The sequence below is a fragment of the Centruroides sculpturatus genome, unplaced genomic scaffold (genome assembly GCF_000671375.1).
Source record: "Centruroides sculpturatus isolate CEXI.00-Female unplaced genomic scaffold, Cexi_2.0 scaffold733, whole genome shotgun sequence".
Classification (NCBI taxonomy): Eukaryota; Metazoa; Arthropoda; class Arachnida; order Scorpiones; family Buthidae; genus Centruroides; species Centruroides sculpturatus.
The window spans coordinates 302,278-326,683 of NW_019384975.1; the positions used below are offsets into that span (position 1 = coordinate 302,278).

The following is a 24,406-nucleotide window of genomic DNA, read 5'->3' on the forward strand; positions in this document are numbered from 1 at the left end:
TTTACAGACGTGAATATCCCCCGACTGCATCGTTTATACTTGTCCAATTTATGCTTTTACATCAAATCCGTTTTAAAATTATTTTCATTTTGAACTAAATAGACCTACAGATTACAGATCTAAGAGTGACAAACGTGATTTAATATAGTTAAAAAATTGGTCAAGGCAAAGGATAAATTCAGAGAAAAGAGTGCGCAATTGCATATAGTAGACACAATTTTAATATAAAAAATGTATTATAGTTATTATCAAATAANATGACATGTTTTTGGATATGCCAAGAATAAAATACATTTCTTTATCTGGAACCTTAATTACAACATTATCATTTCAAATTTTTATGTCTGTATGGGATCAGTTAGAAGAAATATATCTTAAAAGTATATATAAACTATTCATAATGTTTTTAAATTTATTTATTTATATAACTTATATGTGTTTTTCTCCTAAAGATATTCCAATCGTGTGTGATTGCAAGACTGTATGGATACTTAAAGAAGAGAAACCAACAAAAATAGAAGCTCCCGATTGCTATCAACCAAAAAATTTAAAAGGAATCAACATTTTAAACGTGACTGGTAATCTATTATGTACGTTTAGAGGAGCTTAAATGTATTGATAATAATACAAAATATCCAATGAGTCACTCTTAAGATAATAACTGATAAAAATAATATTGCTATTTATATATATATTTATTTATAATTTAGCACAATAAAAAAATTATCTTAAAGTTAATATAGTACATAATTTAATCCTGAAAAATTATCTTCACGTCAAGCATATAGTACGAATTACTCTCCTAACAATTTAATAACCGCACTTTCCCCGTCATATTTCCTCATGCTGTTATTTTTGTAGATCTACTTTCATAGATATTTTGGATATTAAACGCGTCATTCGAAAGTTTATAAATGTAAATAGATCTCCCCTGCAAAGCGGAGAATTGCTTTAAATTTACTTGCAATTTTTATAAATGTAGTGACATAGGTACCAATCAAGATCTTATTAACTATATTCATAAATACGTACCCCTATGCTTTCCCCATTGGTACGCCAAGGTATCATATCATATTATTATCTAAACAGAAAAGAGTAAAAACCAGTTAAATAAACAAATATAACCGTGTTTTTCTTTATTATAAAACATATAAAAATAAATTTTTGTTATATTTTAATAAGTTTAATAATTAAAAAAATATATTTCGTAACTGAACGCTAAATTTAGCCAATTGTAATTTGCGTTTTAAATGAAATAAATAAATATGTATATATAACTTTATCATTTGTACTTCTCACTTTAAAGTAACGCGATATTTGCCTTATTATATTTTTTTAATGATCATTTTACATGTATGACGATTAACACAATTTTTTTTATTTAAAAAAATGCAGACGGTTCATCAACCTTCTCAACCTTCAACTTCGTTTTCAGTTTAGTTTTATCAAAAAACCTTTTCAAACGAAACGCGAAATGCCCTAGAAAATTACGTAGCATAACATAAAAGTATAACACTTTCTTAAGAGCCATCGACTTTTCATCTCCCTTAACACATATACTCCGAACAAAATGGCGCCGGACGAAAACTGCATGACGTCACACGCCAATGACTTCCTACCTGGTACCACGTGACTGCTTTAGTGTGTCAAGCACAGAGGAAAAGTCGAAAACTTCACTTTTCTGACACTGCCCTCTAGTGCCTGGTTTGTAATGAGGCCAGAGTGACGACGAGTCATTGCCCCTGAGACGAGAGTCGGATAGCGGTTCTAGCTTACACGTTACTGTACAGTTGGTGATCGTACTGTCTACAGCTGATTGTTGCAGTGAGACAGAATGATTGGGAATCGTCACTGGGTCTGCGAAAGGTTCTTCTTAGGACCTTCCTCGGTAAGTACTACTTTATGTTACGGTGTTGCAACGCAGGATACTTGCCAATCTTTGCCGTTTAAATTTAAATATCGGAAGCCCGACGCCTGATATCTAATACTATACCCTTCTTTCACCCGACGGGACCGTTCTTTATTGTGCGAATTATGAATCCAGACGTTCCTCCCGTCGGATTTATCGATTTTTCGATCTTTTTACGTCTTTGTTTATTTTGATCCCGATGTTATTTGCCGGCAGGAGTGTGGCGATGTTCCCTTTCCTACCGCATATATCATGAGGAACAAACGTGTGTAGTAAGACCGAGTCCGGAAATACGACAGACAAAAAAGATCGAAGAAGGAAGCTGAACGTACTGGGCTACTTTCGTCAATAAGAAGGTCGGCACCAAACCGAGGTTATGACCTAGGTCCGTGGAGCTTCGTTTGGCACACCCTCGCCTTTTTACACCTGTCGACAGGTGTTGACAAAAGATGTTGCGGGTTTAAATTCCGGTTTATCTACAATTTTTTTGGTTTTTTCCCCGACCCGGCGAATAATGTCAACGAGCAATGATTAAAGGGGATGAAATGTGTAACCCCTTTGTGATTGCCCACACTTTTGTCGGTCCCTTTTTCAATCATTCGCTTTCCGTTCGCATCGCATTCCGCTTAAAATCTAAAAAAGTTGTTTTTAATCAATTAACGGCATCTACACTACTAAGTCAATGCGCATGCGTTAGGCTGTTTTCTTCCTAAGCGGATATTTTTATCGTGACGGTTATCGTCTACCCACGTGGTCACTGACGTCATTGCTGGTATTAGAATGGTCAATCGTGTAACGCTTATAAAAACTCATATTTCGAAGCGAGTGAAAGAGGAGTACTTTGACTTTAGTGAGTTTGTTGACGTCTAAATAAGAGAGACCAAAGTCCGTCGGAAGTCGGTCACCAGATGGCACTGTTTGCATGGAAGAGATAGCAGACGGATTTGAGGCAGTCGAACTGCCTCATGCTCGCTACCAAGGATACTTTTAGGCATCGAATCATGCTTAAGTTTGGCATGATCGTAAAGTCGGACGCTCTGTACCTTCTCTGGCACCTAAGAAGGCGAACTTCCAACGGTATTATAGTTTTGACCTTGCCGCTTTGTATGTGGATGAACGGTGACATTTCTCAGTTAAACATTCCACATCCATCAGCATTATATGCAAAGGCTTATCTATGTGGATGAACAGTGATGTAGGCTACAGGGACAGCGAACTCTCGAGTGAAAATCGTTTCTGTCAGTGGCCGTGACCTCATACGACCTACATACCCTTGTCACGTGACCAAAATCCTGGGTGTGGTGAAAGGGGGTAGCATCGACAAATCAGGTCAGTGAGGGTCACTTTTGTATTAGATTTTTTTCCTACTTCTTCGGAATCGCTATTTTGACCTCTGTGATCGAGACCTTGACTTTAAATATTTCAATAATCCTTATAAGAATTCCATTTTTGTCAATACTTTTGTTTAGGGATAGATTGACGCGAATTTATTAAACGCTGCGCAATATCCGGCATAAACCCGTGTCCCAGTTTCATTTTGGTTATATCAGAAGCGTCACTAACTATTTAAAAGTGCTGAAGGCTCGTAAATCGTCACCTGCATCTTTAATAATCGATTAGGATAAACGGTATTCCTGTTTATTAAGTTTAAATAGCTAAACCTTCGATTTCTGAAGCAATAATTAGTTAAATATTTAAACAAATATTATCTCCATAACATTAACCTCGCTTTTATCATCGGCACAAGTTTAGCAAAGGTTAAGATCTTATTGCTATTTCGTAGAGAAAGTTCATTATAGATAAGGATAATCGACTACACTAAAAAGATCCCCATTTCCTACTTGTTATCGAGTACACGATAGTTTTTTTGCTTATCGTACGCACTTGAAAAAAAATAATAGTTAAAAAAAGTATAGATCTTATCATCTGGATGATATACGTAATTATCCTTCTTGAATGTAAGGATGGGTTGTTTCCCTTCTTTTTTTTTTAACTAGTTTTTAATGTTTACAAAATTTTTGACATAATAATCCTTTTGCAAAAGATTGTCGAACTTGCATAACTCGCTCCAGACACTCCTGTCTGCTCTAGTCTCCAACTTCTATCTTTAGATCGAAAACATCTCAAAACAACTGTTAGTAATTTCAATCTTCCCCATCCTACGTGTCTATAGATGCGTCTGGGAGATCAAGCTAATCGTGTTGGGTCTGTTTTTCGGTTCTAATTTCTCTCAAGGCCATCTTCAGTCGCACTTCATGGAAGATAATCCTTTAAACAAGAACGCTTGACGGAAACTATCGACTTCCTCATTTGACGAAACGCACAGAAAAAAAGACGTGCGGAATGAGGTGTCGGTGATGTCATATGCGAGGTCACAAATTGCAACAAGTCAATTTTATTGTTTGATGGAATTTTAGGTGAGGGACGACGTGCTTATTCATTGTAGTGATGAAACCAGAGTTAAGCAATGTGTTTTATTCGCTTTCTACCATAGTAAATGAAATTTTATTGGTATCTTATATAGGTGATGGGTATTGAAAGTCCAGAGTTCGAAACAACAGCGGAAGAATAGCGATAATGACGTCTAAATGGCGGGAATGAGTTTCACAACTAATATGTTTATCTCTATTAGAAGATAAAATGAAATCCTGACGTCATTTATAGGATAATGTGTTTTAATGTTTTCAGAAGTGAATTTCACACAAGAGATTAGGATAATTGTTTAATTAATGAATGGATGTAAAAACAATGTTCATCCAGTAATTTATAGAAAGTTTAAATTTATTGAAGTACTTTGTCTCAGCGTAGAAGTCAACTTTCTGCATGTCCTATGAATTAATAGGAACTAACGAAAAAGTAACGTTATGTTTTGGTAACCCTTAATTCACACTTGTCATAAGGATGGTGTTGAAAGGTTAGTGATAAAGGATTACAAGAATGTGATTGCATGAGAGGAGTAAGAAAAAAATAGAGCTAAGATCTGTGTCGTGGCAGACAATACCACACAATTAGGTCAACAATTTTTTCATATTCGCACAAGCTGTTTTAGATAATGTCATGGCGGTATAGTGAAATTTGTACAACACGAGGCTAGCAGACATATAATTATCCAAACTTTTACAAAGAATTCAACCTGTTTTAACATAATTAGAGCTAGCTACTTGAGTTATCCAGCATTTATTAATTTCTGTATAATTATATCACTAATGATATTACTTTTTGTAATTTATTAATACGATTTGAGATAACAATCTAGTTTAATTTATAGCTTCGTTTTCCCGATTTTCCTTTCATCATTATTTTATGCAAATGATCGTGTTGCAGATTTTATTCTGCGGCTTGTAATTGTTTCAAGGTATTGACATCGAGTAAGCAACCATATTAGAAATTATGCTTCAAGGGCAAAAATTATTACTGTTTAATCGTTGATATTTCTTGGATTATTTTTTCCTTTTGATCATTATCGATATGTTTGAGGTCAAACATCTATCTTCTTACAGTAAAGAAAGCAAGCATATTTGTCAACATGTTGGATTAGTTAACCGTTTGACCTAGTCCACTTTCCTGCAAATCTTCCTACGTTCACTGCAAACAAGTTTTCGATTAGTTTACGAAAACCAGTTCTACATTTTTAAAACAACTATCAAGGTCGATTGAAATTCTAGCATAAGTTAATGGAATGTTTAGACGGTTCAATATGGAACAATAAGTAGATTTTTATGTTTTAAAGAAAAGTGATATGTCTATAAGCAATCGGTAACAGCTTGACATTTACTACTTGTTGCATCTGTTGATCCCAATTGTGCAATGTTTTGAATCTTTCGCATAATTTTTCCCCTTCCGATTAAGACATTTAAGATTTATAGAATTTATATCTTCATATATAACTAATTTATATAATTTTAATGCGAGTAAATTAAAATTTGTCAATCAGTTAATTACCTATTGTTATCTGACCTTCGCAACCGTATCAAAACAAATACCAAAGCCGGAAGGCACTAAAGAACATAAATTCTAACTGTAAAAACTCAGTCCGTCCTTGTTTATATATTAAGAATGATATTTTTGTAGATAAATGTAATTAGATATGAGGTTTTTTTTTGTGTGTAAAACTATTGATTTCTACACTCTTGTTAGGGAAAGATTAGGAAAATTTTGTTATGATGAACCGGTTTCGACATCACTCTTACATTTTATCAACTTACTGGGTCAGTTAAGAAAGGGTTTCATTCCACAATATAAAGCAGACAGATATGGAAATTGCTTCCGATTCGTTACAGTTCTGTCAACATCTAAATACACGTACAGTACTCTCGTTTCATAAGAAGTCACTTATTTGCCTGAAACATATTTAAAAAAATTAACCAATCGAAACTGTAGAAAACATTCTAGAGAAGGATTTCTCTAGGATGATATTTAAACTCTGCTAATGATATTTTGCATGTCTTACAATTTAGGCTTAGCATTACCGTAGAAAGATGCGAATATCTAATTATAAATAGGTAATTTAAGTGTTTGTTTTGGTTGTTTCGTCACTTGGTGAGTTATAGTAAAGGAAGATATCACCTGTTTGAAAATTCCGCGATTAATTATGCCTCAATAAATCGAAAATAGTCGAATAGGAACGACCTCCGCCATTTATAAAGTCGATCGTTTTCCCAGAGTTCTTAGCTCGATGACGTTATTCGACGGTCGTTTATAATTTAATCCGAGGAGTGACGTAAATATAAATTTATGTGCAGAAGACGTCTGGGAAACTAATACAACAGAATTCCATTGTTTTGTTTTGTATAAGTTAATAAAAATAATTTCTACGCGATTTAGCGGAATTCAGATGAGAGATTATTGTTATTATTATTATTATTATTATTATTTTAAACGGACAGTGACCCCTGGTATCAAGCAAAAGTACTTTATGTAGTATAAAAGCCGGCGGGAAGATGTTCGGTATAAGTACAACGGATGCCGTAATTATAGACGGAAGTTTGACGTTGTGGTGTCGGACNATTAAATACAATATTTCCCTAAATTGAATAATAAATTATATAAACCAATTTGAGATATTTACACAAACAAATTTCTTTTTTTATTATTATTATTTTAAACGGACAGTGACCCCTGGTATCAAGCAAAAGTACTTTATGTAGTATAAAAGCCGGCGGGAAGATGTTCGGTATAAGTACAACGGATGCCGTAATTATAGACGGAAGTTTGACGTTGTGGTGTCGGACGTTGGCTGATTGCCAAGTAGGCCACTTCGTTTTGTGCACGCTACGAGGGTAAATGACCCTTTCTCTAGCAAAACGACGATCTCTCGTGGATTCCGCAGAGTTCGCTCATCCGAATATCTTATTGACATATCCGTCTTGCGTCACACGATGACGTTACGGAACGTCACACCGCTCTTCTGTAGTACAGTTAGTAAAGTTGATTGACAGCTTATAAGCGATTGTCGCCAGTGTACTATCATCCGATGACCTTAATTATATTGTAACTACCCAGAAGAGGTCGCACCGGTTAGCGGAATCACCTGACAAGTAGGTCAGGTCAAGACATCGTTCCTCTCTCTTCTTCATACCTTTCCTCTTCCTTATCATCTTTTTCTGGGTCACTTAACTTCGTATTGGCCTCCAGTCGCATTTTGGTGAAAGTAAGGTAAAGGTTATATATATATCCTTTACCGAACGCTTGCGAATGTCGGGTATTATATTTCGCATAAAATGTCCCATTGTTTAGAAAAAATACGTTTTTGCCCGGTAAAAATAATTATAAAATAATCTCCATAAATAAGAGATAATCATTAAATAAATCCATTAATCTGATTTATTTTTTTGTTTGAGAAAGATAGCTGCTATCTCAAAATGGCGATTTCGCCAATAACTCCATCTGGTAGTAGTTACGCGAATTAATGCAGATATTTCCTCAATTTTCTTTTTCGTTCTAATCTCGATATAAATTCGATTTTTTTAAAGATGCGTGACTAATTAGGAGCGATCTTACTTCCATAAATTATTTTTAGTACCGCTTGTTGTTATTTATTTATTTTTTTCCCCTTTCGTAACAGATTTCTATTTGAAAATATTTTTATTATTTTTGTAGGCGCATATTTTTTTGAAAAGCCCGAACGGTGCAGAAGTGAATTATTGTAATTGCATAATTGTTAAGTTAAATGAGAATTTGCACGAACGTGTTTTTGTTTACTAAAAAGCTAACGGTAAAACGGAGAAAAAAAGAAATGGAGAAAGCGGTCAAACCGGTGTTGTTTCGAAAACGAAAGGTTTAAAATGCGGTAGGCTGAGAAGTACTCGGTCTAGTGCACTAGTGGTTATTAAAATTTATAGGACAGACAGTCGAAAGCAAAGACGTAAGCGTAAATGTCTGAAATAATTAATCCGTAAAAAGTAGTATTGAAATGAATGACTTCCTAGATAGAACGATTCCGGAAATTTTTTGAATAATTAGTATAAGTTAGAAATGCTTAACAGGATTTTGTTGACGGAAAACAGGAAGTAATCTGTCCTTGAAACTGTATCTCTTTCACAGACCGGGTATTGCCGCGTGAGATATAAAGAAGTCGATGCTGGTAATGGAAGAGGGAGCAATTAAAGAAAAATGTCGGCAGAACGAAAGGGACTAGAAGGAGAGGTGGTGGCGCGTGGCAGGTGTGCAAAGAGGATAGAGAGAAAACGTAGGCCCTTCGGCCGAGTTTGTGTTGAGGAAGGGAAGCAAGCATGCACATAGGGCCACTGGCAGGAAACTAAAACAGCGCCACTGTCTCTGTTACGTGTATGTGAGTGTGTGCTGCTGGTAGAGCTCGGGTCATTGACCTGCCTCGACTGATATGGCGTTGGTAGCCGGTACAGATAGAGCTCTGCGGAGCCGTTGGCAGTGGTGACAACAGACTGGCTGGAAGACACGACTCTAAGGTCATTGAGTGTTCGCTTTCTACCAAGTCTTTACCTATCACAATACTCTGTGTTTTTGCTTAGTGTTAGCGGCAGAACATTCGTCGAAGGGTTATTTGCCTTTCCAACATGGTGATGAAGCGAGGAGAGACATCATTACTGTAGGTTGTGTTTTATTCACTTAAATATCCCGATTTATTATTTAAGAAAGGATGCTAAACGGTATCGTTTGTTGACGTCGCGGGGAACGAACGGGTGATAAAACACTTCCGATTAGAATGATGAGACCGCCATGACAGTATCGGAAGTCAATGATGTAGTATTGTGGCCGTAACACTGACCAAAATTCATAGTAGCGTAACTGGTTAGTCGAGTTTCACTATGTTCTCTCACCCCTTTCATGACCTAAGTATGCGCTGCGACTGCCCTACAGCCCGAGGCAGGACTGGTTTTCGCCAGGACCCACCCGCTGATGACGGAGTAGCCTACGGTTTTCCGCACGAGTTCCTAATACCCTGATTTTCGGGTCATTCACCCTCCGTTGGTACAGTTAACACTAGGATGGGGGAAGTATATTTTGGTAAAATGTACCGTTTTCACTGTCACGCCCTTGGTGGGCCAACTTTGGAAGGATGACCCCATTTTTTAAAGCGAGTCATTGACCTCACACTCCAGGCAAAACGGGGAAACGATTCTCGGGTTCTTTGTCCGACAGGAAAGTTTTAAAAGGAGAAAATTTTGACCTTTCGACTGAATGGAAAGCAGAAATTGTATAATTTTTATCGTCATGGCCGCCGAAGCTGAGAGTGGGCGGCAACGTAATTATTAGGAAAAAAGAAAAACGGAAGGGTAAATATACTCTGGTTTTAAGTAAAAAATCAGATCGACGAGTCACAAAGTCAGTCTATCTCGCTGCGAGTCCTATACATAGCTATTGGACTTTGCTCTGTTGTGGAGGTCATTGAACTCGCTAACAGTGAAAGCTAACCGATCGTTGCAAGAAGACGAAAACACTCGGAAAAAACCTAAAGCTAAAATAATACGTATTCCATTTTTAAATAATATTTATGTAATTATTTAATGGCTTTTTTTCGTTATTTTTGTTTTGTCGGGGTCAATGACCTAAGTGATGCATTACAGCTTTCCACCATTTCTGTCAGTAGCTGATCAAAAAGTGGCGTCATATCATAATGGTACTGTTACGTTTCGGAGGTCAATGACACAGTCTAGCGGATCCCGTATACAGGTTTGTGTGGTTCCAGACCAGTTTGATGTCTTCGAGATTCGTCGTGCGGAACGCGTATCGTTAAGAATGACCTAATAAAAACGAATCCTTTCGCTGTGAAGTTCCGTTTGGTTTCTCTTACTTCATGTAGATGGCGTAGTGCAGCCGAGATACAGGAAGTGCAAGGTGACTGAACTCCTACACGTGCAGACTATACCAGGAAAAATCTAGCCTGAAATCAATGGTTTGTTGTCGACGTCCTACTTTCTATACGACGTATGTTGAATGGGTAAAGGATTTCTGATACTTCCGCGTTGCTCTACGTCATGTTAGTGACCTGTGCCAAGAAGGGCTTTCTCTTTGACAAGCGGTTAGTTTATGTTCTTTATAATTATTTATAAGCTCCGTATATTCCGTTATATCTTCTAAACGAATGATTTTCAAATTGCGATTTCCGGCAACGATCGATTGCCTAACGATGACGTCAGTTTTGATATTTAGTAAAAAAAAAGTCGACTCAACTGGCTATAATAAGTGTTCTCGGAATCCCGGACGCTGTGTTTCGTTTCACGAAGCTCTTGCACATGTTCGACAGCCTCTTTTTTTAGAATCCTTTTTTAATCCGTTTTTTCCCTTTGGTGTGACAGTGGGGCAGGAAAGTTCGCAGTTACAATTATAGGTCAGACACCCCGCTTTTCCTGAAGGTCATGGTAGAGTTCCTTAGTGTGGCCCCCGAGTTATCTGTGGCAATGAGTGGGTCTTATATATAGGGCATTTACCTGTCAACCTTAATACGCTTTAGTCCGAGCGGGTGTTGGCGAAACGTGCGGGAATTTTAAACCTTTACAAAAGTATTATAAAATGATATTTATGTCAGTGTGCAGGGGCGCACTTTTAGTTTTTATTTTTTATTACCGGGTGATCACTTGAGCGCATCAAAACAGGCAACAATGGAATATCAGTCGTTCATGTCCAACTCGATTTGGCCTCATTCTCACGAATTGTAGTTTCATATCAGTATTGAAGCTGCTATTTTTCCCGTTTCCCTACAACTTATACAATCAATGATGTAATGTCACCTGTACGCAGCAGGTAAGTCATATCCTGCAGGGAAACGGCCCGACAAAAATAGCAAAGATGTGAAAGTTTACGAAATCAAACGTCTGTTTAATATTTATAAATAATAATAATTATTATTGTTAAGATAAGCGACCTTTTAGTTTTTGTTTTGAGGTATTTGTTGCTCAGGATCATTGACATCTTCACGGAGCCAGATCTCGACCTAATTTCGACTTGTCTGGTCGATACTCTCTAAGTGAGGTCAGAAATTTGAAAAGCAGTTTATGAACTTAAGATATTTTCACTGCAGTTTGCTTTTTAAGCCGCTTGTTTTCCTTATAACTTCTGAAGGTCGCTGTAGCCTATTGCTAGCAAAGAACATCAACAAGATGAAGAATGTTTTTGTTATTAATCGATAAAAACATGACAAAAGAGGTTTGTCAGAATTAAGATTTCGTAAGGTTTTTAAAAAATAATTGCCCACAAATAGATCGTTAATGACTTTTGTAAACATTAATTATTGGTGAGACGATTATATAATGTAGATAATTTTTATTACATTCTTACATATTAAGCAATTTTTTTAATGAAATACTGATAAGGTTTTTTTGTCGTTTCAGGAAGTATGATACTTCTGCTTCTGGGGTGGGTGCCTAAGATGAGCTTATTCCACGACATTAAATTAAAACGAAGGAAAGTAGACTCACGATGCAGCAGTGACGGTGAGACAAGTGTTGATATAAACATGTCATCTCCCGATAGCGGTGCCGGTACAGATCCATTCCAAAGAGAAGGAGATACAGTAACAGCGGGCCTCGCATCCGACGACGGAGGAGATGCCTCGGGTCCAGAAATTTGGGAGCCGGAAGAGACGGAGGAGCCGACTGAAGGACAACGCAAAAGATCACGCTGTACGGATCAGGCGCGAAATACTCCAGTCGATCACGGGAATCAGCAGGATTCCGAAGAAGAAAGTGAGAGACCGACGGAAAGTCCTCAAGTAGAAAGAAGAAACAGCGTTTTTGACGGAGGAGGGGATTGCAAAGACGGAAAGGAAGACGAACAGGGTTTGGATTTAAGTAGTCCGACGCGTCAAAGAGGAACCGAACATCTACCCTATTTGAGTCCTCAACTATGGCCTCCGTCGAGTGCGATGTCTTATAGAAGACATTTTAGTAGTAGTAGTAGCCAGGAGGAACTAGTCGAAAGTCGGTATCAGTCCCCTAATTCCCAAGAAGAGGATTCACGGTCACAATTCCGACCACCACTCTTGATGGGAGAATTGCATGGTAGAAAAACTATGGTATGGACAGGTCCACAGATGTTGGGTCGCAGGCCGGAGAGCACAGCTACTTCGACTAGCGATCCTCCAAATCCTCCACGCAGAGTATCTCCATCACAAACTCCGACTGGTACGGAGGGAGGTGGTGTTGCACCTCGTCCTCTATCGCCCCGCTCTCAAGTATTCGCTTTTTTCACTGCGGCAGCTGTCACGACTCCTCAATATGGTAGTATATTGAATCCCTCTCAATCTTCGATCCCCGTTTCTTCACCTTATTCCACAACAAGAATCACGTCGAATGAAACTGTAGTTAATAATTATAATTTTAATGCGGGATCTAGTAGAACACCCTACAGTCCTTCCATGGGGACTTTGGATAATAACAGAAACAGTGAGGAAGAAAATACATATAGGTTAACCGCATCGAGTGATGCACCGACTCCACCTTCTCAGCGTTCTTTCTGGAGTTCGCAAACCACAGAAAAAGTGGCTACTTCCTCTACTTCTCAACAACCAGACTCTCAAGCCTTGAACTTAACAGTCGCTGTATATACGGGGAGTGCTACTACTTCGCGAGGTACGACGGGAGAAGACGACGACGACGATCAACCCATGGTGTGTATGATATGTGAGGACAAGGCCACGGGGCTTCATTATGGTATCATCACTTGTGAAGGGTACGTGGTCCTGGAGAACACCTCAGTGGATTTGGTAGACCAAACAGGGAAGTCCTGTTCTGTGTGGATTGTGATTTATTTAATATGTGGCAATACGGCTTTATCAATTTATATACGCCAGGTTCTCGAAGAAGTTGAAAAATTACACATTTTTAAAATATTTATCAAAATTATTTTTCTAGCTTATTAACAAATTCCCTCAAAATTAAAAAAAATATATTCAAAATTATAGCAAAGTCTTCCTTGGTGCTAAAATAAACTAAAAGCATCCAATTCAACTTTGTTTGGTTTACATGTAGATAACTTAATAGGAATCTATTTAAAGTAAGATAAAATCTTGTTAAGAAAGTAATTTCCTAAAATGTTTATGTGCGTCATTTAATAGGTTATATTTTAGTTATATAATAATAGTAATAATAATAGTAATTTCTTTTGAAATTTTAACAAAAACAATTTCTCAGGTTTACTGTTTATATTGAATTTTAGATATTGATATACATTTAATAATAATAATAATAATAATAAATGCATTACCTATACGATGGTCAAGTTTAGGATAACTTTAAATAAATACAAAATTTGAAACCTGGAATGATACGTAGAACTTCAATATATTCTAATGATAATTTCCTAGGATAATAATAATAATCTTTTTTTTAAAGAATTAAAAATTTTGTATGCATATTTTAGAATTCAGAAATGTTAGAGAATGCCACTCAAATTACACGGTTAAAATAATTCATTTTGAAAATATGTGCGTTTAATGCAAAAAAAAAAAATAGCAATATATTTAGTCATATAGTGTATATACATATATAAATACATTAATAATGATTGGAAGAAAAAAGTAGGCAGTTTTAGCCCACTATCGGGTGCAGTCATTCTTGTTTAGAATGCCATTCATGCTGTGCCTTTCTGATCACAATCGGCATTGACGTCTTATTTACCAGATGTTTCCACAGCCACCCCGCTGGGCGTCACTGGGTAAGGAGTCCCTGAGTAACCACAAAGTAGAATATCGCAGCTGTAGCGATACTTGTATTACGCGAATAAACAACAACTATTCTTGGAAAGTCAAAAACTTCCGAATTCAAACCGACTAGAGTAATTTGTAAACTATGAAAAGTAGACAGGAGGGACCTATATTCTATTGAATACATTTTCTTTTCTGGAAAATAATTTGGTTGCTCTTTTCGAACTATTCTTCGGGCAAAATTTTCCTGACACAATTTCGATAGGAACTTAGAAGGAAAGTAAAACGATGAAGCGTGAAATCTCATAACAGACAATTCTTTAACGGAAATCAAAGCTGGTTGTGATCTTTATTTTTTGCGTTGTATTTAAAATTTAAGTCTTTTCAAAATATTTATTTATTCTTTATCATATCTAATAATAGGAGCATTGTTTTCCATATATTTTCATGTACCTAGGTGTAAAGGTTTCTTCAAAAGAACAGTCCAGAACAAGAGAGTGTATACGTGTGTAGCCGATGGTAATTGCGAGATTACTAAGGCACAAAGGAATAGATGTCAATATTGTCGTTTTCAAAAATGTCTACGGCAAGGAATGGTTCTAGCGGGTAAGTTTTCTTCACTTTAATATATTTTGCATCTAAACGAGGCCATAAAATAAATTTCCATCTCTGAAGCGGTTAGAGAAGATAGAATGCCAGGAGGAAGAAATTCTGGTGCGGTTTATAATTTGTACAAGGTGAGTGAGATCTGCCGTTCCGTTAAAACGTCCGAATTCTTTATTGTTTACGTTCGTCGTATTTTACAGGTAAAATATAAAAAACACAAAAAAGGTCAGAAAAACGGCCACGTTCGTCAGGAACAGCAAAAACTTCAACCTCGCTATCCTACTCAAGATTGGGCAAATGGGCAAATTTTAAAAACGGCTCTAACCAATCCTGCAGATGTCATCCATCTAAGACACAGAATAGAGAATTTTCGTCATTGTCAGATGCCCACCGAGCAAGCAGTCGCCATGATAACCCAATTAATAGACTGTGATGATTTCGAAGATGTAGCTACACTAAAAAACATCCAAGAACTTTTAGATGCAAAATCGGAATTAACTGAAAAATTATGTCAAATAGGAGATAACATTGTTTATAAATTGGTGCAGTGGACCAAGAGATTGCCTTTCTATAGGGAACTCCCCGTAGCCGTCCACACTCAAGTAAGTTTTCAATCTTAAAACTACCTGTTACACAAACTAAGTCTTAGAAACGGTTAAACAAACATAAAAATCAGTTCAAATAATTAAGAAATTGTATTTAATTAGCGGCTTAACAATAGAAATAAAAAGCAAAGAAACTATACAAATCGCAAGCTGTTTGTCAATTTAAATAAATGAATAAATAGAAGAAACAAGTGAATGATCTCCATAACTAAACTATAAAATTATACCTAAACAATTTTAGTTTAAGGTATCCTGATTATGCTGCTTGTTTATTACATTATCACGAATTCATTCAATCAGTCTCCAACCATAACCTTTATTTAAATCTAGGGTTCAAAGATTCAGATAATACCTAATTTCCATACAAATAACTTTCATATTTCCGATTTTATGTTTATATCTCGATAAAAACCAGCTTGTATAAACAATAGTTTTACTGTATATAAAATTACAGTATAAGGTCTTAAACAGGAGAAAATGGAAAGCAATTCCTTTTATTTTGTCGTTATAGTTAAAGGCTGGACAAAAATATTTTAATATATTTTACTATACAACTTTCGCAAACAAAGCAGTTCCGTTAACAGTTTTTATTGCTATTCGGAAAAGTAAATTCAATCCGGAACAGAACGATCTCATTTCGTACATTTATGGTTTCGTCTGGTATTTCAACACTTTCAGAAGGTTATCATCATTACAAACTCGTCTAATAGATACAATCCGGCCTTGGTTACTGACTGAGTCATCCGCATTGCATAGAAGTGTCCTGGAAGCCCAACCAAGGATAGAAAAAAAATCCAGCCGTTAACGCTAAAATCTACAGTTTTCTAGAAAAATCACTATATTTTCGAATAAAATAATTCGATAATAAATTTATTTAAAATATATATATATATATATATTTATATTTCCAGCTTTTGACCCATAAGTGGCATGAGCTCTTAGTGCTTACAACATGTGCCTACCAGGCAATACATGGAAATCACAAGTCTACAGATAGTTCGAGTTCTGACCCTACGATCGATCTTCAACATGATATTGCTGCTGATCTCTGCACTTTACAAACTTGTTTAGCCGCCATGATGGGTCGACCCTTTACATTAGAACAATTAAAACTAGAAGTGGGTCCGCTAGTGGAACATTTGGCCCAACTGACAGCATCCTTTCGAAGATTAAGGCTTTGTATAGAAGAATATGTTTGTCTAAAGGTGGTCATCATGCAGAGCCAAGGTAAAGATTGCTTTCTAATACCTTATTTAATTAGTAAAGAATTGAACATTTTCATTTTTCGTAAAATAGTAACTTGGCCTTGGTTAATTTTTGCATACTTCAATTGTCAAAATTATTCATCGTAATGAGTAGAACCCCTTAGAGCCAAGTTGTATTTTAGAAGGTATGGAATATGTTCAGAAAAAGTAAAGTATTAAATTTAGATTTATTGTTTTTTCGAAGCCAAAAATATTTTGTACGCGTCCTCATTCATAATACGCTTTGAATGATTTGAGGTTAGTGGTTCCAGTCGAGCAACCGACGAAAGTGTTAAGAACGGTCGTTCACGTTTTAGATAGATGAGGATGTAATATAAGGGACAATGATCTATTGACCGGTTCATTAACGGTACTGAGGTTAACAAACTTGATTGTCAAAGATACTCAATGTTCTTTCTCTATTGCCAGAAGATACCCAGGGAAGAAGAGAACTAGAAAATATCCAAGAACGTTACCTAACAGCTCTTCGAGTATTTGTGGAAAACAGATTTCCTCAGCAACCAGGACGTTTCAAAGACTTGTTGGCACGACTCCCAGAAGTACAAGGGGCTGCTGCACTTTTGGTTCAGAGCAAAATGTTCTATGTCCCATTCTTATTGAACACCACTGTTAGTAGATAGCAACATCTGGTGAATGTCGGAGAGAAGTTTGGTTGCGAATCACGCTGCTACCTGTGACTTTTTGCCATCGGACTGTCCAGAATGCAGCCAGCCGATCAATTGGCGGTTGCCAGCCTTCGTCTGGTCGTCTTCGATGGCCCAAGCTGTGCAATACTTGAGCTGGAGGAGCAAATGTGTACATGATGTTAATAGTCTCCATGTTTTACCATTGGATGGTCAGATCTTATATGTTGTCCTTCAAAAGCCACTGTTGTTGGCTAAAGCGTTCTGTTGAGAGATTAAAAAAAAAAAGCATGTACTTCATTTCTTCATCATTCTTGTTGTTTGTTGTGATTCTTTTTCTAAGTATTATAAACGCGACATAAGCATCGAAACGTTCTAAAAAAATCATCTATAAACGCACAAATTATCATTATAAATAATATTACGTAATCGTAAACAGATAGATCATGTTCGATAGGAGATCATAAAATATGCAAGATTTTATTTAATGCTAGCAGCGAGCATCCATAACGAGAATAAACGAACGATCGGTTAAGAAATCGATAGTTGTTGAGTGTTGTTATCAAGCAGATAATGTGATTTTGTAATGTATATATAGATATACGGAAGACACGCATTGAAAATTTCAAGCAGAAAAACAGGAGGAAGCCAAGCACAGGGCCAAACCGTAATATCGGTCAAGGAGAATCGATGCAGGGGTCACTATCCTCGGTTCGCGTTGTCCTTGTCAGTCGTCGCCTCGTGTGCTTCACAACCTTAGTCAACAAATGACGTTCGTTTACTAAATGCAGAAACCTTGCGAAGACTTACACACAGTTGCGTTAATAACAATAGTATGGAAAGTACGAGAACTTGTATCGCTGGCGGCTAAGTCCCCCTCTCGGAAGTAGGTCAGGATGGCGTTCACCCCTTCAAAATGAGAGCAGGCTGAGCTCTATCACGTGATCGTGACCTCGCAACCACGTAAACAACATGGCCGCCGCAACTGCGTCATAATCCTTTGGATACAAGTGTATCCCACGCAATAAGGCCCGACCAATGGACGACGTCCAGTCGATTTCGTGCAAACGACCAGAATGGGAGGATGTTAATTCGAGACATTTTGTATTGTTTATTGTTATCATGAACATAAACAATTTAATGGCTTAGCACGGAAAAGAGTCGGGGTTAAAAAAATTCTCGTATCTGTTGAAACTTAGCGCAGTCGCGTTGACGCTCTGTCCTAGTTGGCGGTTAATGACTCGTCCCTGGAACTTTCACCATTCCTTGAAGTAACGCTAACTTACCCCTTCGGTTACAGTTCCTGCAAGCTCAAGGCTTCCACAAAGGCCATTTCCACTTTGGGATAATGACTCTGCACAAGGAAATTGATGTAACACTAGGAAAAAAACACTCGCGCTATTTATTATTAAACATTCTTTAAATGTCTTTAAAACTATCGTATTGATAAATGCTTCAAATTGCACGGATAAAGGAGAGGCGTTGGCTCTCTGCCAACCCAACTAGTATTCGCGAAAACCGTTATTTGAAAAATATTTTAATCCCGGAATACTTTATTCTCCAGCGATTCGCCCGGTTAATTAATTAAGTAATTAGTGAAGCAATTCGGTTTTTTTCCTTACTAACATTCGACGTGTATAAAACGGTCGAATGAACGAAACCCGATCACACTCGAAATCCGTTAAAAATTCTATTGCTCAACATTGTTTTTAGTTAACCGTCGATGTTGACCTAGTGTGTTCATTACCTGGCGAGACGGAGCGAGAAAACCAGACAAAACAGGTCGATTACGTTCCATCGTCGAAAACAATCGAGAAAGAACCGTATCGAAAGTTGTCAACAGCATCAGTTGTTGACGATTTTCATAAAAGCTAAATTTAGATACGTCGGCCATTTTAATGCTTAATGCGCGAATACACGGAAGTGTTGTTTGTTCTTTTATTAAAACCAAAAAAAAAATTAGATCTGGGCAATAACGGAAACATTAAAAATCCACCTGCCCGTTATCTTCAAATCCACACCTGTTCTTTTTTTTCCTCTGCCATTTCATGTTATTTGATCATCTGCTTCTTAAGCGTAGGTTTATCAACCCCGGAGTACCGTTTTAACAGTTCGGTTCTCGTTGACTGGTGAAGTGAGGGGGGAAAAATCGATTGTAGATACTTTCTAACCGTCTGGAAATCCTTTGTGGCCCAGTTACTATGCTTCATATACTTTTTTCCCTTTTTCTTTCACATATTCGACTTAATCATTGCACAGGTCAACGACCTAACGGGTTTCCCTTTCTGTTCGTAGTACAAGCAAAGCTCTGTGTCGGTGAGACATCTGGTGATAGCTCGTGACGTTATCTCGACTGGCTAACCTACTTTTTCGCGGGCGCTTCTGGGAAATTTTACTCAGAATGCTTCCTGTCGTTTACACCTGCTCGCGATGACGACTCAGCATCGTAAAGGTTTAAAATAACGTTTTAACGGGTTTATTTTTTTATACAAACGATGCGTATTAACCGTATTTGTCTAATGTAGAATAATAAGCGAGGCATTTTATTATTTTTTTTTTTACGCCATCACGCGCGTTTTAAAATATCGGTGCGTGAGTTAACGCATGAAAAACACTTGTCTGTAGTCATAAGTACACCATCTCGGAAGATTTGGAAGCGTTCCAACACACCTGTGGCATGAATGGACAGTTCCGTTACTAGGGGGACCGTAAGGAGAAAGCAAGGAAGTCGAACTCGGAACCGTTTCCGTGTTTACCGTTCCTGTTTTGCGGTCATTGAACTTGCAGCTGTCTTTTTAGTACCGACGTCCTCCGCTAGGTGGCGTCAGGTGTAAAGCCGCCGGCAAAGAACCGCGGTATACATCTACTCTGCCTCCCACATCTACACGTAATAAAATCATAATTGTTTCTCTCGACGATATTTACGTAATTTATTACAGGAATTTTTAAAACAAAAATTTAATGACGTTATACGGTAAACAATATCTTTGTTGATAGGCAAATTTTCTGGATCGCTTTACCGTAAACAACTCTTGCAATATTTATTTAAATGCCGACCCGACTCGAAAAATACAAAACAGATTACAGACACACACACACATACTCACTCTCTGTGGCCCGAATTCTGTTATTGTTTCTCTTTGCAATTATTTTATGATGAGTATTTAAGTATTGCACGTCTAGATTACTCTTACTATGCCCTAAAGTGATACGGTATGATTAAAATAAAGAAGGAAAAAAGTAGGAAAACCAGTTCAGAAGATCTAGTTCGGCAAAAGTTTTGTACTACTGAACTCTATCGTGTCAATATATAAAACCTTCGAATGTATTCAACCGTGCGGAAATTCACTCTCAATTGAGTCATGTTGTTGAACTTTTATTGACAGTTCTCTTTTGTGCATATTGTTTACACTAAGTAATTCTGACACAGTTCAAATATCGTAACTATTCCTAATTGCAGGAGAGTAGAGCGAATTTAAACTTAACGCCAATTGTTAACTACTGTATTTAATGGCGTTCTATTCTCGATGCTCGAATAGCGTAAATCTAAGTGTGGATGGCCACTTCTGTATTGATTTAAATTATGCTTGGTTATTTATTATTAATGAGTAAATTTAATTTCATTAATTAATTTTAAAAATTATCCGGTGAGACGAGATGATTACATTGAAGATAAAAACGTGTTTGGGATAGAAAACTGCAGACAAGTAGACCTTGAGACAAGTCCCGTTAGTTGAGTACGACAGGGATTTCCTGAAATTATTTTTTTGCGGTTAAGAAATATTTAAGAAATCCGGTATTGTAGAACTATATTTCTATATAGATACGGGTCCATTTTACCTGAGTTGCACATTTCTATGTAACTATGCGCATATAAAAAACTTTGTATTGATTATTTTCACCAATTTATTCTAATAAATTATAAATTTTCCTATCTGACATCAATAATTGTTATATTCTTATATATATAAAATGACATAATTACTTTAATAAATCTTCTTCGAATGATTTTTAACAGTATGATGATAAATTTATAATTTTAAACGTAATAATTTGCAACAAAGGAAAATATAGGAAAAAAAAGAGAATAGTTTCATGAAATGATACAAATATAACTCAGTATATTGCCTTGAACTACATACATCCATAAGGAAAGTCAATTCTATGAAATGTTACTCAAAACAAAATCACCCTTTATTCAAATTTAATAGCACACAAAGGCTTACATTCTATATATATGAAGAAAAAGTAATAAATTCTTCTGGTATTAAACATTTCTTTAGAAAAATCCCTTCGGAGAAACTAGATTCTTTAAATACAAAGTTTTAAATTTACTTTTACTTACATGTAATTTATAATGATGCAATACTTTAAGAATTAATTAGAAATTAAATACAATATTTCCCTAAATTGAATAATAAATTATATAAACCAATTTGAGATATTTACACAAACAAATTTCTTTTTTTATTATTATTATTTAAAATCATATTTTATATTCTACTTTTTGGAGTCATAAACTTTAACCAAGGACATATTTACCTGCCTGTCCAGTAAGACATCTGTCTCTACAACAATATTTGTGTTAGGATACAAGTATTTTGTACATCATAATTATTTTTAATAATTAGACAGAAGAGATTAATTTGATATCATTTATTATAAAAGAAAACTCTACATTCCTTAAATGCTGATACAATGATATTGAAGATAACAAACTTCTTTAATGAATGTCAGACAGACTAGTCATGTCTCTCTTAAACCTAAAATATCAACAGTAATAAAAAAGTGACTTGCATTATAATTACTATAAATGATTATTAAAATTTTCAAAATATTATCTAATTTTGTTGAAAAAATTTAATTATAATGTTTATATCTGAATTAGAATACTTTTAATAAATTTTGTTCTTTCACTTTTATAAATATGCAAGTGACAACTGCTAAAAATTTTGATGATGAATCTATGTGTTACATATTTCCCAAGGCACACAAATTCCAAGTAACAAGTACTTATACAATATAAAAAGTGACCAAAATATGAAATGTCACTATTGATAATTAAATTAAAATTTTCATTAATAATATACATTTTGAGAATTAGATTTCTATTGCGATTTATTTTACATGTATTTATTGTTATGCTGTCTTTTCTTAATAGCTATTTAACACTTCATTCATCTAAGAATTTCTTCCAAAAAATGTCTAAATAAATTTTTGGAGCATATTATTGAGAAGGAAAGTATTTATAATAAACGTCTGTATTAACAAAAGTGATCTGGGCTTGGTGCAATGACATATTGGCACGAGAGTGCATATTAAGAAATATAATTTCATGTTTGGTATGCAGCACCAGTTTTATTCTTGGCATCCTAAGTACACAAGATTTAAACAGGCATGATAACAGTTGACTGTTTTTTATGCTCTTTTTTTATTCAATGTACCCAACATAATTCGTTTTTGTTTTTTAATCTGACAAAATTCAAATAAATAAAAGCAAGCAAACTGGGTATCAATATCAGTCAATATCGTCACAGTTGAATGAAAGTATTTATAGATACCATTATTATAAACAGATACATTTGCTCAAATGCCAACATACTTGATTATTTGGAGTTTTCACATCACAATATGACTTAACTACATTTCAGAAAATCTAAACAGATGGTTTAATAGAACAAACAACCAAATTAAGGAAAAAAAAATACCATATTCAAATCCTATGGCTCGGAATAAAAGCTACCGCAACATGTATCACCGTATTGTTAAAAACTAACAAATACATCACAAATAAAATTGCCTGACTAATACAATCAGCAGAACCAGATACTACTTACAAGCTGTATATTTTAATTTCTTATATATATATATGACTTATATATATAAAGTATGAATATATAGACCAAAAACAAACGAAACAAAAAAAGTCTGACAAATGTGCTAGAGAAATGGACAGAGGTGCAGTAATTGTTATCCAACCATTTCATCAAAACACTACATTTAATACAATAGTTTCATAAGTATTTATGTCTTTTGAATTTCACCACTGTATATACTGAACTACAACATTCACTTCAGTTACAGCTATCAAATCTGGAAATAATTTTACCAGACATTCAACAAATCATTGACACAGTCCTTTTAACTATACATATATAATTCAATTCTTTCTTCTAAACAGTTTATGAAAACAGAACTACAACCTGAAACTGAATTTTGCAATTCTGCTGCAAAATTCATGGTATTCTTAAATGGCAGTATGACTGGTCAAACCATATAGAAATATCTCTCTCTCTCTCTCATATTTTATCAGCCTGTAAACTTTACAATCCTTATTAAAGGTTACTTTAATCAGAACTGATATTCAGTAGATATCTGTAGGTTAGGACTATCCTTTGGGTAGTCATACATATTCATATCTGTTTTTGACCTAGCTAAACCATTATTTTGCTTCATTTACTTAACACCTCAACATCTCACTATCCAGCTATCAATCAAACCTGTTACTGGTTTGTGAAGCGGAAGAGGTTTAGGCAATTTATGCCATTTTATTCAAGAGATAATCCACACTTCTTCCTTATTTAGTGCTCACTGATTAGTTCCATCACGTCTCTGTTTTTGTTGTTCCAATAGGCGCTCTAAGGGAGAAGGACCGGGTCCAGACCAGAGGGACTAAAAGAGAGATTAATAAAATTACATTTTTAATATGCAAATTTTATAAATTTATTCATAATCAATTCAAATGTAACACACAGAGATATATAATATATATAATTAAAATTTGTATGCATAACATCCAATAAGTCATCTAATGTTTAATTTGTTATAATACCTAATTCATTATTTTGGATGCTGATTTGACATAATTATTACATTATCTTAATGTATCTTATTTAATGTTGTTTTTTATAAGAAATAAAGAATAGCACATTTTTATCGTAAAGCCTCATATAACAAAAATGTTTGATGTCATTAATAAGTCTACATTATTATTCTACAGATAATAATGAATTTCTTTTACAGTAGTAGTAGTAGTAGTAGTAGTAATAATAATAATAATTAATAAATTTCTATTTGCTTTAATAAGTGTTGAGCTTTGGCATTAAAATATATTCTACAATAATGATGATAAGATACTAAACAATTATTCCTTCATCTTTTAACAGTTCAATAGATAAAAAATATTCTTGGACAGTTGGCTGAGAGAGTTAAGTCATCAGCCTACCCTCTGTGGACTTATGGTAACTTGCCCAGATTGATCTCTGGTATTTTTTGGG

At 35.5% G+C, this 24,406-nt stretch overlaps 2 protein-coding genes across 5 annotated transcripts in view; one reads left to right on the top strand and one right to left on the bottom strand.

The window, feature by feature from the left end:
- Positions 1-1,617: 1,617 nt before the first annotated feature.
- On the top strand, positions 1,618-17,713 carry LOC111632660 (hormone receptor 4-like). Of its 4 annotated transcripts, XM_023377156.1 has the most exons (7): positions 1,622-1,888; positions 11,719-13,057; positions 14,488-14,636; positions 14,706-14,767; positions 14,837-15,238; positions 16,153-16,468; positions 16,915-17,711. In XM_023377156.1, exons 2-7 carry the CDS (start codon positions 11,724-11,726, stop codon positions 17,124-17,126), a joined length of 2,475 nt encoding a protein of 824 aa, XP_023232924.1. In that variant the 5' UTR covers positions 1,622-1,888; positions 11,719-11,723; the 3' UTR covers positions 17,127-17,711. The 4 variants fall into 4 exon arrangements, with proteins under 4 accessions (XP_023232920.1, XP_023232924.1, XP_023232922.1 ...); XM_023377152.1 differs by having other exon boundaries at positions 1,618-1,888; positions 14,706-15,238; positions 16,915-17,712; XM_023377154.1 differs by lacking the exon at positions 1,622-1,888 and adding an exon at positions 2,740-3,238 and having other exon boundaries at positions 14,706-15,238; positions 16,915-17,712.
- A 4,754-nt stretch (positions 17,714-22,467) lies between these two features.
- Positions 22,468-24,406, bottom strand: part of LOC111632671 (myb-like protein I) — a 99,743-nt gene continuing 97,804 nt past the window's right edge. Inside the window, exon 6 of the mRNA XM_023377170.1 lies at positions 22,468-23,801. Within this exon, the coding sequence (XP_023232938.1) occupies positions 23,718-23,801 (84 nt within the window). The 3' untranslated portion in view covers positions 22,468-23,717. The remainder of the gene's footprint in view (positions 23,802-24,406) is intronic.